The sequence below is a fragment of the Neopsephotus bourkii genome, unplaced genomic scaffold (genome assembly GCF_033783945.1).
Source record: "Neopsephotus bourkii isolate Nb327-2 ecotype Australia unplaced genomic scaffold, CSIRO-AGI_Nbou_v1 NB_1154, whole genome shotgun sequence".
Lineage (NCBI taxonomy): Eukaryota > Metazoa > Chordata > Aves > Psittaciformes > Psittacidae > Neopsephotus > Neopsephotus bourkii.
In genome coordinates, this window is record NW_026901640.1 from 527439 (window position 1) to 544805 (window position 17367).

At 52.3% G+C, this 17367-nt stretch overlaps 2 protein-coding genes across 4 annotated transcripts in view; one reads left to right on the forward strand and one right to left on the reverse strand.

The window, feature by feature from the left end:
- Positions 1–7292, forward strand: part of CLUH (clustered mitochondria homolog) — a 30870-nt gene extending 23578 nt beyond the window's left edge. For both annotated transcript variants that reach the window (XM_061363280.1, XM_061363279.1), the window contains exons 15-26: positions 262–324; positions 984–1228; positions 1694–1778; positions 2309–2462; positions 2730–2869; positions 2978–3058; positions 3631–3756; positions 4194–4315; positions 5450–5543; positions 5719–5853; positions 6470–6543; positions 7110–7292. In XM_061363280.1, coding sequence (XP_061219264.1) covers positions 262–324; positions 984–1228; positions 1694–1778; positions 2309–2462; positions 2730–2869; positions 2978–3058; positions 3631–3756; positions 4194–4315; positions 5450–5543; positions 5719–5853; positions 6470–6543; positions 7110–7275 — 1485 coding nt within the window. In that variant the 3' untranslated portion in view covers positions 7276–7292. The remainder of the gene's footprint in view (positions 1–261; positions 325–983; positions 1229–1693; positions 1779–2308; positions 2463–2729; positions 2870–2977; positions 3059–3630; positions 3757–4193; positions 4316–5449; positions 5544–5718; positions 5854–6469; positions 6544–7109) is intronic.
- Positions 7293–13533: 6241 nt separating this feature from the next.
- Positions 13534–17367, reverse strand: part of PAFAH1B1 (platelet activating factor acetylhydrolase 1b regulatory subunit 1) — a 28645-nt gene continuing 24811 nt past the window's right edge. For both annotated transcript variants that reach the window (XM_061363281.1, XM_061363282.1), the window contains exons 8-11: positions 17131–17359; positions 15696–15797; positions 14928–15084; positions 13534–13748 (exon numbers count right to left, since the gene is read on the reverse strand). In XM_061363281.1, the coding sequence (XP_061219265.1) occupies positions 13675–13748; positions 14928–15084; positions 15696–15797; positions 17131–17359 (562 nt within the window). In that variant the 3' untranslated portion in view covers positions 13534–13674. The remainder of the gene's footprint in view (positions 13749–14927; positions 15085–15695; positions 15798–17130; positions 17360–17367) is intronic.

Here is a 17367-nt window from a genome sequence, read left to right on the forward strand (position 1 = left end):
TCAAGCTGGAAGGTGTGAGCACGAGGGCTGGTGCTGGGGGAGCTCCATTGGAGCTTGTGGTCACCATGCACAGATGTGCTGGGGCTCTGCCGCTCCAGGAGTGTTGTCACGTATCAGCCAGCTCTGTGCTGCGGGGCAGGGTCTGCAGAGCATGGCCTGTGGGCCTTCACCAAGCCCCCTTGAGAAGCAAAGTGTTATTTGTATATATTCTTTGTTATTGCCAACTGACTCCCAGCCTCTGTTCTTTATTCCTTCGGGTAGAAAATAGGAATCAGTGAATTGATCACTCGGTCGGCCAAACACATCTTCAAGACGTACCTCCAGGTATGACCTGCAGCCTCACCTCTTGCCTCCTGTGGCCTCCCCATGGCTTCTGCCACAAATAGAGCTGCTCCAGCCTCTTCCCTCATTAGGCAGCTCGGGGGTTGCTTAGCAACGGGAAGTACAATCTCATTAGTGCTAAAATAGGTACAGGCCTGTGTGAAGGGAAAACAAGTTCCCACTTGAAGGGAGCTTTCCCAGAGAGCAATCATTCATGTTTTCCCTCCTCATAACGCGTGAGAATGGGAGGAAGGCTTTTAAAAGTGAAATCACAGCTTGTTTTCCTGTAATGCCCTTTCCTCTCAAACAGGGCTGCTTTTGCCCTTCTGAGCAGCTTTGTTGATTGCACGAACAGCAGTGCATCCCCAGAGCTGTCTGTACAGAGCATAGCGAGGCCCCTGGCTTCAGTCCAGCATCAGAATCCTCTTGATGCTTTCTAGTTTCTCTGTGCTGGGTAGCAGCTTGGAACAGAACTGTGTGTGTGTGTGTGTGTAGACCTGTGCTTCTGTGCTACATCTCTGCTAGTTCCATTTGCAAGTGTTTTCTTCCCTTTCCTGTGAGGTTTTCCTGATGCTGTTAGGAGTGGGTTTGTGTGAGGCTCAGAGCAGTGCCTCTGTGGTGAGGGCAGGTACCTTCCCTGCCTGACTCGGGTGCCTCTGCAGGGTGTGGAGCTGTCGGGATTATCAGCTGCCATCAGCCACTTCCTCAACTGCTTTCTGAGCTCCTTCCCGAACCCCATCGCCCATCTCCCAGCTGATGAGCTGGTCTCCAAGAAAAAGAACAAGAAAAGGAAAAACAGGAACCTTGGGAACGCCGATAACACCGCCTGGGCCAGCATGACCCCTCAGGAGCTCTGGAAGAACATCTGTTCAGAAGCAAAGAACTACTTTGACTTCAGTCTGGAATGGTAAGCGAAGCAAACTGCTTGTGCCTGGACTCTCACCAAGTGTCCGTGGCTCTTGGCCTGCAGCAGGCCCTGCCTTTGGACTTGTTTTCTGTTGGAATATAAACTTGTGCTCTCGAGGGAGTTCTACAGGCTTAGAAGGGAAGAAAGAGCAGCAGGGGAGGTGTAACTGAAATGTGAAATGAGATGAAACCTGTGAGGCAGAGGCAGGTAGGAAAACCAGAGGAAGGAACCTCTCCTTCGCAGTGCAGAGGGGAGCAGAAGGCAAGAAACTGAAGGAGTGAGGCTTTGGTGTCATTGTGCATCTCTGTGAGCTTTAACAGACCATTAGCAAGCCCTGTAATGTCAGTCAGTGCGTTCAGTTAGCCCCCAGTGGTTCAGGGACCCGTGCTTCAGATGCACCACAGTGGAGGGATGCCCTTGAGCAGAAACTCGCCTGAGGCTGAAGCCTCTGTGTGCTTTTTGCAGTGAGAACGCTGAGCAGGCGGCCGAGGTGTATAACCTGCAGAAGATCACCCTGCTTCGGGAAATCTCCCTCAAAACTGGAGTCCAGGTGAGAGCCACGGCCTCCCCCCCTTCCCCCCCGTGTTCTCTATGGAGAGACGTGAGGAGTAACTGCAGGCTGCTTGGCAGGGGACAGCGGGTCCACCGTGCAGTGCTGCTGTTGGAACACGGCCCTGGGGAAAGGCATTCCTAACCCTGGAGCTCGCTGTCTGACAAACCGAGCTCTCAGCTCGAGTTCCTGCACTCCTGTGCTCCCCATGCAGAGAGAAGCAGCCCTGAGCAGAGCAGGACTTGGGGTTGTCCTTGAATACAGGGGTTTCCTTCCCCACAGCGCTGCCTTCCTGCCCCTCAGTGGGTGCAGTACTTGGCTGCATGGGGCTCTGACAGCCTTGCACCGTGCTGTGATTCCAGCACAGACGTGGTGGGGAGCACCTACACGCGGGGTCTCTCCAAACCCCATCCGCAGGCAGTGCAGGAGGTGTTTGACTGAACCCACACGCAGAACCCAGGGAGGTTTTCCCCTCTTTTCTTGCCAAGTACCCATGAAAGTGGTGACCGTGACCTGTTCGGTTCCTCCAGATCCTGCTGAAGGAGTACAACTTTGACAACAGGCACAAGCCCACCTTCACAGAAGAGGACATTCTCAACATCTTCCCTGTAGTGAAGCACGTGAACCCCAAAGCCTCGGATGCTTTCCACTTCTTCCAGAGCGGGCAAGCAAAGGTTCAGCAAGGTACAGACCCAGCAGCCCCTGCCTCCTGAGGGACCACTGAGGACAGAGCAGGGCCCGCTGCCCTCTACCAGTACAGAAGGCAGCAACGTCCCCCTCCTGGGCCTTGCCTTTGCACAAGGCAGTGACCTGTGGCTACATCCCAGAGCAGTTCTCACTTCACAGGCCCGCACTGCTCCAGTGGGGCAGGGTTATTTACCATACACACATGTGAATGTATGTATGTTGTGTGCAGGGTTATTTACCATACACACACATCACCTCTTTCAGGTTTCTTGAAGGAGGGCTGTGAGCTCATCAACGAAGCCTTAAACCTGTTCAACAATGTGTATGGTGCTATGCATGTAGAAATCTGTGCCTGCCTGAGGCTGCTGGCTCGTCTCAACTATATCATGGGAGATTATTCAGAGGTAAGCAAGGGCTGGGATAGGGCCTGTGCAGTCCTCCCATTCCTTCCCCATCCTTGCTGCGGTGCCCGGCTCTCTGTGACTTGCCCTTGGCTCCTGTGTTCTGTCCAGGCCTTAAGTAACCAGCAGAAAGCGGTGCTGATGAGCGAGAGGGTCCTGGGCATCGAGCACCCCAACACGATCCAGGAATACGTGAGTACAGGCTGTGGGGGAGCAGCAGCACCTCCTGGAGCCCGGGAGCCTGAAGCCCTGCTGCAGCCAGAGAACAGCCCCAGTTCCCTCTGCCCTGGCCTTCCCCAGAGCCTCCCCTTTCACCTTCAGCTTCGTATCCCCCAGCCCTGCAAAGCAGACACCCCAGTGTTGGTTCCCCTGTGCTGCAGGGCCCGCTGAGCTGGGGGTTTGGGGGTTTTGCCTGCTGAACACTCTCTGTTCATCAGCTCTGCGGGCTTAGCCCTGGGCTGTGTCACAGACAGAGAGAGAAAGAGCCCCCAGCAGCACAGCGAGGGCATCCCGCACATGCAGGCTGATCCTGAAATACCCCTTGAGGTGCATAAGGGAAACTGAAGTGAAACATTTGAGCAGCTTCCTCGGCACTGGGCTCTCGTGGTAGCATCAGTGGAGCTGTGAATCAACCAGACCGGGGCTTGTCGAGTGCTTGAAAGCCTCTTTAAGCAGAGAGGAGCATCCCTTTGTTAGTGTGCACGGGGCAGAGGAGGAGATGAGCACATGGAAACCATTGCCACTGGTCCCTCCTTGTGTTGCAGATGCACCTTGCTCTGTACTGCTTTGCAAACAGCCAGCTCTCCACAGCGCTGAACCTGCTGTACCGCGCGCGCTACCTCATGCTGCTGGTATTCGGGGAGGATCACCCAGAAATGGCGCTCTTGGATGTAAGTCACCGCTTGGGAGAGCCTTCAGGTGCCCTCAGGAATCTTTTGTTTCTAATCTCCAAGAAGCCTCTTTGAAATGCCCATAGTGCCCCCTGTTTGAAATAGCCCTTTCGGCAGCGCTCGTTTCTCCTTGGGTTACTGGCAGTGGGGCCAGCAGAAGGATGGAGAAGAGGCATTTGCCTCCTGAGCTGGGCACACAGGAGCCATGGGTCTGAGCACCTCGTCCTTGGGACAGTTCCTTAATTCCTTGCTCTCATCTGGCTTGTTTGGACCGAGCTCCCACGGGCAGAGCGATTTCCTGCCACGTGCTGTGGGGCTGGGGGCTTCTGGCCTTGCTGTGAAGGCAGGGAAGCACCTGGGTGGTCCTGCTGCTTATGAAGCAGTAACTGCGTGGTTTGAATCCTCCTTTCCTCAATGCCTCCGTGGTCTCTGTGCAGAACAACATCGGGCTGGTGCTCCACGGGGTGATGGAGTACGACCTTTCCCTCCGCTTCCTGGAGAACGCGCTGGCCATCAGCTCCAAGTACCACGGCTCCAAGTCTCTGAAGGTTGCACTGAGGTGAGGCACGGGGGATGCTCGCTGTGCTCCTGTGGGAGGGAGCTCATCCAGCTGGATCCTGTAACTCAGAGCCTCAGTCTCATCCCTGCTGTCAGACTCCTCAGGACTGCTGGGCTGCTCTCAGGGTCATGGTGCAGCATCCAAGTCCATTGTCCTGAAAGGCAGAGATCCCTTGTCCTTAGGTTACCTGTGGGCCCTGCATTGCAGCAGGCTGCCCCCAGAATCTGGTCCTTGGGTCTCTCAAAACCCATGTGGCAAGTGAAGGCGGGCGGGTGAGCGGGGCCCATGGAGTTCCACTGGGAGCTGGATGCTACATGAACACTGGTGTTTAACCGGGCCCTGGGGGAGCTCTCATTGAGCAGTGTGTGGTTTGCTTCTGGCCCTTCACTAAGACACTGAGCGGCTCCAAGGGAGCTGTGGGCACTCAGCACCTTCAGGGTCTGCTCTGCCCCTCGGCTCTCAGGGCTGCCTGCACTGCCCCTGAACGGCTGCAGGGCCAAGCACCCAGGGCCCTCTCCTCACCAGTGCCACCACATTGCCGCCCATGTGCTCTGTGCCGGGCTGGGAATCAATCTCGCTCAGCACCCCACGAGCCTGATGTGTTTGCCAGCCTGATGGATCCGTGTTCTGCAGCGAGCATCCTGCCCGCCCTCCGGGGCACTGGGATGTGCGATGAGGTTCACCCCCTCCCGCTGGGTAACGCTGCCAGGCCTGGACTCCCGGTTGGTCCTGTGCTGGAGGCTCTTTAATGGGCTGGGAATAACCAAGGAATTCACATTTGGTTTCCAAGAACCAAACCCACCCTTTCGGAAGCGCTGGGGGCTGCTCCCTTCTCCAGTTAACAAATGGAGCCCTGAGGTGTCCCTGTGCCTGTGCTGGCCCTGTTCAGCTCCCTGTGGCCGTCGGCTTTCCAGGGTGCAGGAGAAGGCCCCAGTTCAGGCTTCACTTCTGAAGGGCACTTCCCAGCGTTCCAGCAACCCCATCCCAGAGCAGTTCAGTGTCCTGATCCCCACAGGAGCAACTCCCAGGGTGTTGTGTCTGCATCTGCTCACACCAGTGCTAAACCCCACTGGGTGCAGGTGCACGGGTGTTTCCTCTGCCTGAAGGCACCTCTGATCCCTTTCCCTCCCTCAGCCACCACTTGGTAGCCCGAGTGTACGAGAGCAAGGCCGAGTTCCGGTCGGCGCTGCAGCACGAGAAGGAAGGTTACACCATCTACAAGAACCAGGTAAGAGTGGGGGGGCTGCTGTGCCCTGTGCCCCTCTGCACCCCTCTGCACCCCTCTGCACCCCAGTGCCGCAGCCGGGAACAGCCCCGCGCCAGGGAACCGACCCTCTAGGGCTGGGGACACAGAGGGAGCAGAGCCTGGGTTTGTACTGAGCCTTGTTCCCTTTGCCACGCAGCTTGGAGAACACCATGAAAAGACCAAAGAGAGCTCCGAGTACTTGAAATACCTGACTCAGCAGGCAGTGGCTCTGCAACGCACAATGAACGAGATCTACAAGAACGGCTCCAATGCCAACATCATGCCTCTCAAGGTACCCTCTGCGCAGCGGGAGCGCTCGGGAGCACTTCGCTGGTGGCAGGTTTGGGTTTAGCTGCTCCTGAAGGACTGCGGGGGGGCAGGAGGTCGCTGTTGATGCTCATGCAGACGTAGCACAGCATCAGTGGCATGGACTGAGCAGCTGTCCCTGTGTGGGGCTGGCTCTTGCTCCAGCTCCAGCTCCAGCTCCAGCCGAGGTGTGTGGGTGCAGCCGCTGTGCTGCAGAGCTCAGGCTGTGGGACCCGGAGCACCCAGACCTGCCGCGTGCTGACGCACCGCACCGGCTGCAGGCGCAGGTTGCTCAATCCACGGGTACTTCGGTTTCCTCATCCGAAAGAATGCTGTCATCTCTCCCCGGCGCTTTGATCCGCTTCCAAGGGTGGTGTGATGGGATGGGATGGGATTTGGGGTGGGGAGCCTGCCTCGCCTCACCGCACATGGAGCAGGAAGGGAGCAGCCCCCTTGGGCCAGCCCCAGCTGCTCCCCTTGGGGTATCCTGTGAGCCCCAAGGGTTTCTAAGCTGTTGGTAAATGGGGCCTTGGTTTGCTCAGGAGCTCTGCGTTCTCCTGCCTGGGTTTTGGCTTCTAACAGGGTTTTCTCTTGTGCCGCAGTTCACAGCTCCCAGCATGGCCAGTGTCCTGGAGCAGCTCAACATTATCAACGGCATTCTCTTCATTCCACTAAGGTAGGGCAGGTCCTCTGGGTGCCGATCTTTAGGAATCAAGGCTTTGTCTTATCTGTGTTCCTGAGCCAGCATCAACCCAGCACTTCCCTCTGCATTAAGAGTCAGGGCTGCTTGGCAGGGTGGTGCTGTAGGTGCAGCTCAGAGGTGTCCCCGCCCCAGCTCCATGGGGTTTGTTTGCAACGAGCATCAGCTGAGATCCCAACAGCAGCCCTGTGCCATCAGCGTTACCTTTGGGACTTTATATAGTCTTCTGATAATAAAATGGGGAGTGCTTCATTTATGGTAAATGATCTCTTAGGTGAACACTTGGTTGGGGAGGGGGGGGGTCACAAAGCTGAGCTGAGACGGGTCCGTGGCTATAGATAATCACTGATGGTAACCACTGCCCAGAGCAGTGCCTGCACCCAGGCACCACCAACCCCATGGCCTCTGCCCTGGGTGGCCACGGATGTCAGACCCCCAGGACAGACCAAGCCCCGTGCGCGGGTGCTGCTGAGCCTCGAGCGGTCCCTGTGCTCCCTCCACCCCCAGCGCTCACCTCTGCACCCTTCCTGCTTCCCCCGCAGCCAAAAAGACTTGGAGAACCTTAAAGCCGAGGTGCAGCGGCGCCAGCAGCTCCAGGAAAGCATCAAGGGCAGCGAGCAGCTGGACCCTGAGGACAAAGCCGTGGAGAAGGAGGCTGAGCCGCGCATGCCTTCCACTGCCATCCCCCTAACACAGAGCTCTGCTTAATGTGTACCTCGCTTTAAAACCACCCTTTCCTGAGGCTGCGCAGGGCCCCGGCCCGCCCCGGAGCAGCTCCTCCTTTCTGACAATGTTATTGCACTGGTACAATTAATACACAATGCAAAGAACTAATCTGAGAAATGTAATGTGTCTGGCTGAGCTTGCGGCTGCCGCGGGCGCCGAGCCCCGCGCCCCTGTCGTGTGTGTGCACAGAGCATCACTTCTTTCTACTTTGTACATATGAATTCCAATGAACTGTCTGGAGGTATGTACCATTTCTCAGGTCATTTTTATGTTGACTACGGACACTGCTTTGCTAAACCAGTATAAAACCAGCCCCAGGCCAGGAGGTTTGTTTGCCCCCCCCGACACTGCCCCAGTCTGTGCTATCAGGAAAACCAAGCAGCCATAGTCCTAATGCTGGGTACCGCCTGCGGGAGGGGATGTACAGCGTTTTCTACATCAGGATATAGCCATGGGATTCCTTTAACCATTCTTTTTTTTCTACTTTTGGTTGGCAGTTTGGCAATTCAGTGGGTTTTGTAACATTCACATTCTAATTTTCAAGGTAAAGATATAGACAGAGATTATATCTATAGATCTATATATATATACATATATATATGAGATACTCACTGTTCCACCTCTGCTCTGCTTGCAGCCAAGTAACTTGGGATTCTGTATCCAAAGAGAGAGGGCTTGATGTTGAATAAAGCGCACAAACTCCAGTGATGGAAACCCCAGTGCCTGGGGGGTGATGGCACCGGGGGGCTGAGCTGAGGGGGGGCAGTGGGAACTGGTGGCCCTGTTGGAAGCAAGGGGGGAGGTGAGAGCCAGGGCCTGTCTCTGACACAGAGCCGAGGGTCTCCAGCGTGATGGGCGCATGGAGCCACGGTAGCAGCGTGTTTCCCACAGCCTGGAACTGCCTGGTTCTGGGGAGAGGGTGAAATGAAAGCTCCAATTCCTGCAGTTTGTACCTGACTCCTCTGCACCCTGGGGCCAGGCACTTCCATTGCTGGCACTGGAGCTCACTGCAGTGGCCGATGCCACTTGTCCACCCTCGTGTCCCCATCGTGCCCTCAGCGCTGTTGGGGACCAGTGCACGGTCCTGGCCATGCAGCAGGTACAAGGTGACCGCTGCAGTCACAGCTGAAGGGGCTCCCCAACCCCTCCACCCCACAGAACAACTTGTGGGTGCCAGGCCCTGTCCCCCCTCTGCCTCCGGCCTCTCCCATGGTGTCCGGCCCGAATCATCCCCAAATCATGCTGCTTCTCCCACTGCCCCCCTGGAGAACACCCCGGGTCCCTGTACCCCCATACAGGTACCTGTATGGAAGGAGGGAGCTGTTGGAGGGGACAAAGAGGAGTCGTTACTGCAAAAGAACTTGCTCTTAGTAAGAAAAGCTCTGAGTTTCCTGAACACAATCAATCAATGACTGCAGTGCATCTTTCCTATGAGATTTTCCTTTACCCGTGTCTTTCAGTCCATTAAAGGCTTTTTAAACTGTTCCAGGTCCTTCTGGTTTCTTTAGTTTGGTGCAGTGGGGTGGATACCACTCACCCCACTGCTGCTGAGCAGGAGCCCACACACAAGTCACTGTGTAAACCTGTGCCTGCACATGGGTGTAGTACCCGTGGTGTCCCCCCAGTGCTCTGGGCTGTTCTGACCCCCTGGGTACCACAGCCCCTGCTCTGTGGCCCCCAACACAGGGCTCCTGTGGACAAAGGAACCAACTCCAAGAGATCAGGAACAAACCCATCACCAGTCACCACAGCTCCCCCCAGAGCTGTGTCGAAGGAGCCTCTTCCCATCCCACCCAGATTAAACCCATCAGCAATCCCACAGGAGGCACATGGAAACACGGCCTTTGTCCTCCTGCCTCTCCCAGACCCTGTCATGGGACCTGCCACATCCCTTGAGTGCTGCAGCGATGTGGATGTCACCAGTTAAACCTTCCCTGCATTTAGTGCCTGTACTGGTGGGAGACCCCGCTCAACCAAACTCCAACACAGAGCTGTCCTTCCCACATCCATGCTGGAAAGCATTCCCCTGTGCATCAGTGCTGCCTCAGCACTGGAGCCAGCCTCAGGACACAACACAGAAAGCTCTCGGTCACCAACTGCTCCGAGCACCAGTCAAGTCCCTCCCTTTCCTCTCCTCTGCCATGAGCTGACCACGTCCTCAGGCCCACCAGAGGCTCCCTCACACCCCTGCAGCTCCCACCGCAGCCACAGTGAGCACATGAGGAGGTCTCCGGAGCCCACCCCAGCTCTGCTCCTGCCCCTGAGCAGGACCATGGGGATGCTCCCACAGCTGGAGCCCTGCCCCATTGGCCCCATGAGGCTCAGGTCAGGCCCTGCTCTCCCATCACTGAGGATGCCCACCCCACCGCAGGCAGGACACAACCAACCGCAGAGCTCCCCGGCCCCATCCAGCACCGCAGCCATGGCTGGAGTCACCCCACAGAGCACTGCCCACAGAGCACAACGGCAGCGCCAGCGGGGAGGGAACAGAGGCAGATGGGTCCTGTGAGGTCTGCTGTAAGGGAAGGGTCAAGTTAAGGGGGAAAACAACCACCGCAAAACCCCAAACCAAACCAGACACAGGAAAACGGGGCCCTGGGCACGGAGCAGCCCCTCCATGGGTGCTCACAGTGCAGATCCCACTCCAAAGCTCTACACTGAGCGCATCCACATCTCCCTCCAGCACAGCAACCAACAAAACTGATGCTCCAACCACGACCAGCAGCCCTACAAGCAGCTCCCTGGAGCTCAGGTGAATGGAAAGGAGATGAAAGAAGGAGCCAGAGTGGAGCAAAATCTGAAGGGTGAAACACCAGGAGCTTTTTTCAAAATAGTTTTAATTCTGGCATCCAAGGAAACAAACCCACGTCTCGGTTTATAAGCATTTAATAGTTTACCAATTGGTACAATAAGATTTTTTTAATATGCAGAAAACATGAATAGATTTTGTTTTACACAGTCTGAGAGCAACAAATCTTACTGTAAAACACAGAGCAGTATTATATACATTCCTTACTGATTTGTTTTGTTTCAATTGTGGCAATAGCTTCAGTTAACTCCAACGGTCTGGGAACTGTCTGCTCCAATTGCAACCTCTAGCATCGCTCACGTGAGAAAAGCTGACGTGTGCCTTGGTGTCAGCGTCAGGATGGACTCCTACAACGTCAATTTGCTAACTCATCTGCAGAATGAGCTGGGGAAGCCCGGGGGACAGGCAGGACAAGAGAGCAGCTACTTACAGGACACAGTGGAAAGAGAAAAAGGCCAGTTTAAATCCAGTTGTGACTTGTAAATCCAACTCGACCCTCCCCGCTCCCGACACGTTCAGCCCTACCACTTGATGCACATACTCTTGCTAAAAGACTCTGGGTTTCGACTTTCAATACACTGGACTGTATGTACAGCAAAGAACTCATCCCAAGTGCGTCTCTCCTTCACTCAGCTCAGTGTTCAATATCAAACCATTAAAAGGATTATCAAGCCACCACTGTCTACAAAAGCAAAGTATAAGCTTTTCCTTTTAAACAGCTTCTGCGCGAGCCCGAAGCTATTTAAGAGTGGTCTCAGCAGGCAGTTCACATGAAACAGGAGGAGCGGACAGGAGAAGCGGGGTAGGACAGGGTCAGCAGGCTGGGCTCCGTGAGGCTAGAGCCAAAGCTTCCAAACCACTACAGTGCTCCACAGCCCCTGCACACCTCGCTAGCTTCTAGGGTTTTCTCTTTTTCCTTAGTGCCCGGGCACACCATTGGTCACACCACACACAAAAGCAGGACGGTTCATTTGAGATCTCCTAAAGTGCAAGATGCTGGAAAACACCAACTGCAGACTGCGCCTGCATCCCCATCGCCGCTGCACCTTTCAGAATGCATCTAAGCCTCCCTGGGCACGCTCTGTTCGTGTGGCACTGGAATGTCTGTCTGGGTTTAAGCCAGAAAGTCCGTGTTAGCCGGTAACACAGCCTCTAGGTAGGTATCTGGAAGCCAATTTTAGTCAGGGAAGTGACAAGCAGCAGTGAACCTCTTACAGCCTCTCACAAACTCTAATCCAAAGCAGTAACCTCCTCAGCACAGGAAAGGCACAGGTGAGCTGACAGCAACACAGACAGGGGGAAGCTCCGCACTGGGCACACCGAGGAGCCCCTCACCTGTGCACAGCTCCTGCTATTCCTCTAGCAGGGCTTTACCTGGTGCCCTCATCCCTGAGATTATCCACTGCTTACCAGAGGAGGGGGTTACAAGCAGAAGCACTCAGCGGTGTTTCACACAAGCCACCCAGTGCTGCTTACGTGACTTCACTTCACTCGTTTGTCCTTGGAACTACTGGGATGCTAAAGGGAAAAACTGCAGTAGACAACTTCCACTGAATAGGTACCTTTAATTTCTCATTCATGTTTATGGATTATGTACATGAGCCCGGTTGACTCTATACTTAAATAAAGCTGACAGGTCCTATCAGGAATTAAACAGATGTATTACTTGACAGCTGTGGATGCGCTGAGGAATTCTAACCTGTGTATCTGGAATTCTCGAGTCGGACAAAAAAGCAGCAAATGTTTCCAGTCCAAGCAGCTACTGAACAAAAACCACTTTATTTGTGCATGCTCAACGGCAGAAACACACACAGAAAGTGAAAGAACCCACTGGACTTGAGATCAACCTCAATCTGAACCTGGCTCCCAAAGCCCCCCCCATCAGACTCAGTTTCCTCCACCCCTTCCCAAGGGAGCCTGCACCAGGACTCAGAGCTGCCATCCCTCTGCCCCACAGGATGGGATTGGATCCGTGTCCAGTGGCAGGAGGGAAGGAGCCCCACGGGTCCGGTGTGAACACCCTCAGCCACAGGGCAGGGGTTAAAAGGGACAGTTTTAAAAGCCATGTATTAAACAAAAGGAATAAAACAAACCACGAATTCACCTGTTAAAACAGCAGACTGGTACTTCATTTACTGCCAATTGTAAGTGGATTCCTAAAAAGAGCTGGTTAGTTTGGTGAGTATTGTCATTCTTGGTTAGCTGTAATGGAATCTGCCACAGAAATGTTGATTAAAATATTTATAATACTTTAATTCATTTCAGATCAAAATATGTAACTTTAGGGGTTTGCAGATTAAAAGCTCTAGGCACCAAACACCACCAATACCAAAACCCAAGCTGGGGTGGTCTGGTCTTAAACGATTACTTGATAGCATCGTTCCCACAGATGGACTCTGTTTTGTTGAGGGTGTTTTGTTTTTCTTTGCGGGGCCTGTATCAATCTGTACCTGCCATTACAATCTGGTTCTCAGGGTAGTCAGTGATTTCTCTAAAGCATTTAAATACTGTATCCCCAGGTATTTCTCAATATGCAAACCACAGCACGTTTCTGTTCAAGCCACACTGTCTCGTCAAGGTAAGTATAACCTCAGCTTCAAAAGGGTTTCCGAGGAGGCACTAAAGAAACAGGAAACCTCTGTATACCCCAACCTCCTGCGAGTAAGAGGAAAGCGTACTCTGATCCGGTTGTGTAAGAGCAATTGCACATCTCTAACAAACATTGAAAGCAAACAGCAAGTTGTACCATGGCAGCTCTATGGGAAACTGGATCACTAAATTCTAGTGGGATGGACAACTCCTCCTGGAAGTTCGTCTAGCATTTAAAAAAACCCAACAAAAAAACCATTTAAACTTAGTTTAACAGCACAGCTTAACCATTGAATGACCAAATAAAAAATAAATACATTTATCACATCAGCTGCTACTAAGATTTGTTGTCTTCTTTCAGGTTTACAGTTAGTCATATAAATATACCAACCCTTGCGTGATAGGAGGCCAAAACGAGTGTATTCGGTTGATTTGGCAAATGTTTCATGACAAATATTCCAGAGTTTAATTAATTTCCATTAATTACATGTAAGGTTCAGAAGATTCTGAATTGCAGCCTTATCTAGTATTCTTAGAGAAGATTTATTAAGCACACTTAAGTGATGTTACATAGATACACATTTCTGAAAGAGCCCTACAAAACTTTTCCCAAATGAGGTCACCAATTCAGGCACCAACAGACAGCAGAAAGAAAAACAGGTATAAGTATCCGACATAGAACGACACTGTCAACTATTCAGTTAAGTGCCCTATTCCAATTAGCCAACTTCTGCCTTCTTAGGTCTGATGTGACCAATGCCAGCCCATGTTCTTAAACCTATGGTACTTCTAGACAACGTATGTAAATTTACAGTATACAATTTGGATTCACCATGCATGAATACTTTGTGTGTAACATTTAATAAGCTCAATCTACATCCAGAATAATTTACATGAAAGGACAATATTTATTTAAACAGAGCTCAATGGGTAACCATGGTATCTGAGTGCATCCAGAGGAAAAGGGGGTCAATGTGAATCAATCAACGGCACTCCCACACTTTTACTGTTTGATCTACACTTCCAGTAACCACATACGGTGCCGTCTTGTGGAAATCTGTGAGGAAAGAAAAGCTTCCGTTAAGAGCAAATCCCAAACTCCCTGCTTTCCACCCTCACTGAATGGCCCTGCCTTTCCCAAGCCATGACATCAGCTCTGAGGCTAATGTCAAAGCTCTGCAGTCCTGAAGGCAAACTCTCCCAGGCTATGACTTCGGAAAGCATGAACACCGGCTGCAGCTCACTTACAAAGGGGCTTTCATGGCAATCAAGATAAAGTCCAAAACATCTCAACCTCCCAGCAGACAGAACTTAGTGTGTTTATGTAAGATCCAGTCAGGAACCAGAAGCCAAGCAAGCTGACGTTTTCTCTTTGCTGCAGACAGCACGGGCTGGGAGCTCGGCTGTAAAAACCACCGAGGGCACTGTTTCTCAGGAGATCCCAAAATATTCCCCATACACAACCCAGTTCTGGCCTGGCTCAGCTGACAGCACTGGGACACTTACCAAGAGGCATCAAAGAGCCCAGGGCTCAGCCAAGCCCTCTGTACAGTGAGACAGCCAATCCATGCTACCGGCTTAATGCTCTTCCTAGCTTCTCCCTGCCCCTTCCTGCTCATCTGTCTCAGCAACTTGAGAGTGCAGTCCCAGCCCCTGCCTTCTGATGAGACCTTCAGTCAGAGTGGGAAGCCTCAGCAGCCAAGCTCAGGTTCACTGCTAACCTAACCCTAGCTCTACTGAAGGAGCCAGAAACTGCAGAGGAACAGAGAGTAAAAAACCAAGAGAGAAGACTCCAGAGTAAAGCTAGCTTTGGTGAACAGGGAGGGCTTTGGTGGTTTTGCCTTTGTCAGGGAAGGGGGAATTAATGTCCACCAAGACCTGGTACTCCCAGCCAGGACTCCCCAGGAATTCAGTGTATTTTGTGGCTCTCCTGCCTTTTTAAGTCGACTCTGGGCAAGCACTTGTGACACAGCGCTCCCCAGATGCCTACCCGGGCAGTGGTGAGGGATTCCAGACCACCCTGACAGTTAACATCCAACGTGCAACCCTGGCAACAGAAGTGGAAAATCCAGCACACTCAAAATTCCTATCTGCCCTTGATTAAAACACACACAAAGCACTAAATTCACTAGAACCAGCCACCAGTGTCTAGCCTGGGGCTCAACTGCAGCTGGTGAAGACGCAGAAGCATCTGTACCTCTGGACTTTGCAGCAGGCACTGCAGAGCAATACATACCCAAAGAGGTAACAAAGTGTTCGTGCGCATTGAGGGTTTTCATGCATCGCTTGTTCTTGAAGTCCCAGACACGGAGAGTCTTGTCATCAGCACAGCTCAAAATAAACTTGCCCCCCGAATGGAACAGAACGCCACGTACCCAGTTATCATGGCCCACCTGGTGCACAAGGAGAGAGCAGTGAGCAGGGCTGTGTTGTAAGGCCAAGCATTCCACAATTCCTGCCACGGCGCCTTGCCCTGCTCCTGCAAGGATGTCATTCCACCTCCTAAAGCCTCTTGGAACTCCAAGTTTATCTTCAGCTGCTATTCTTACATCTCTATCAGCACTACCAACAATACCAGTTCCTGTCCTTGGAGTCAAACAAACAGATGTCCTCATGTGATCCACACGGATCCTGCTCCCCACCCCCAGCACCCTGGATGCGGGTGGAAAGCTGCAGTCCCAGCCCATGGGAATGCTGCTCATGCAGGGAACATGGCATTAAACACAGGACAAAATTCAGATGATCATCAGCACCCTGCAGACAAACCAAGCTCCTCATGCCCAAACCACAGCACCCCTGGGTTCGTACTGTGTGTTTTGAGATTCTTGGCATTTCTTAGCACCAAAAGCTGAAACAGAGAAGCTTTCAGAACTATGCCTTCCCAGTGTCTGTCTTCTGTCAGGAACTCTGCCTTCTCTTGAAAACATCAGCACGTAAGATAATGCATTCATTAAATCTGGGTTTACATGCACAGCTATGACCAGAAAAACGCCAATGAACTTACAAGTGTCATAAGGCACATGCCAGTGCTAATATCCCACATCTTAATGGTCTTGTCTCTGGATCCAGACAGCAGAAAAGGCCCAGGCTTGCCACTCTTCTTAGTCTACAGGAAATCAGGGTTTAAGTTATGGCATATATGGGGCAGAGGAGGGAGAAAGCACCCTCCGAGTGCTATTTCTTAGCAGCAAAACCAGGTTTTACAACAGCTTACAGCTACTAAACACACAATCCCAAAGGACAGTCATGAGCACTTTGTTACTAGGAGAAATAAACACAAATAAAAGGGATTAAACAATCTGTTAAAAGAAATGGCTGTATCCCCTGCTGATGCACCAAGCCACATAACTGAGTGCACAGTCACCTACTGCAAGACATCCTCTTTTAATAGGAGGCACAGCTGGAGACAGGCACCTCAGGACAGACAAGTGTGACACTCAGACATACCTCTGGGTTTTTTACAATTTCCTACTCTGAACTTATTTGTACCTGTAATCATGCACAGAATGAATGCACAGACTTAGTGCTCAGAACCGGCAGTGTTCAACTGTGATGCAGGCATTAACTCCCTTCTAGCCCCCAGCTGAGCACCGTGCTGTGCTGCACCCTGCTGAAGAGCCAGCAGAGGGCATGGGAGACACCACTGCGAGAGCAAGTCAGCATCAGGAATGCAGGTTTAATTACTCCCAAATAAAAGATCATAAGGATCTTTTAAGGCTGCAAGTAAAATCTAACTGAAGTAGTCTGTAACATCCATCACCAGACAAGTCCCTGTCTGCAGTGTTACCTACTTTTGCCCTTGGGTACTTGTGTCCTTTTTGAGGAAGAGGACAAGGCAGAAACTGCAGTTAACTTCTAGTTCATTTCTTCTACACTTTATCATCCTTAGAAGGGAGTTTTTACTGACCTTTAGTAAGCCCTTCCTGAGGCTCACCAGAAGATGTACCTGTGATCACACAACTGGGGGCTTATTTTTGTTACAGAATGCTTTCTCCTGTCATTAACTCTGTACACTAGGACACAGCAGTCAAAGCTTAATTCTACCACAACACACCCAAGGCAGTCCTCACTCACTACTTCTCCCCACAACTTTCAATTGCTGAGCATCTTTATAATCATGTTATGCCAGATCACATTACTTTGCTAAAAGTATGTGGAGGTTGTCCCACTCTCAGCCATCTCTCCAAAGTTCACGTTTGTTAGTGCACAGGCAGGGCCCTACTGTCAGAAAACACAACAGCATGGATCCCATGATGCCGAGATGGGGGATTAACAGAACACCAAGCATACTCAGCAAAAGATACTGCTCCACCTGCTACACCTGCCAAGCACTTTGGGAACAACGCTTAGTTACTCCAAATACCAGACAGCAGGTTGTATACAGAGCATAGTCAAAACTCTTACTGCATGTGCTTATTGAACAGCAGTGGAAACATCACCTCTGATCCCGTAGCTTCTGATATGGTGGAGTATGAGCTCTCGGGAGCCCAGGAGATGCATTCTACCACGTGCTCGTGCTCTCGGAGCTCAGCTTTGCATTCCTTCGTCGCTACCACCCAAACACGCACTGTCTGGTCATTGGAACAACTGGCAATTAAGGTGCCATCCTGGTTAGGCCGCACCATGCGCACCCATTCTCTGTGACCCGTGAAAGTCTTCACACAGTAACTGTGCAA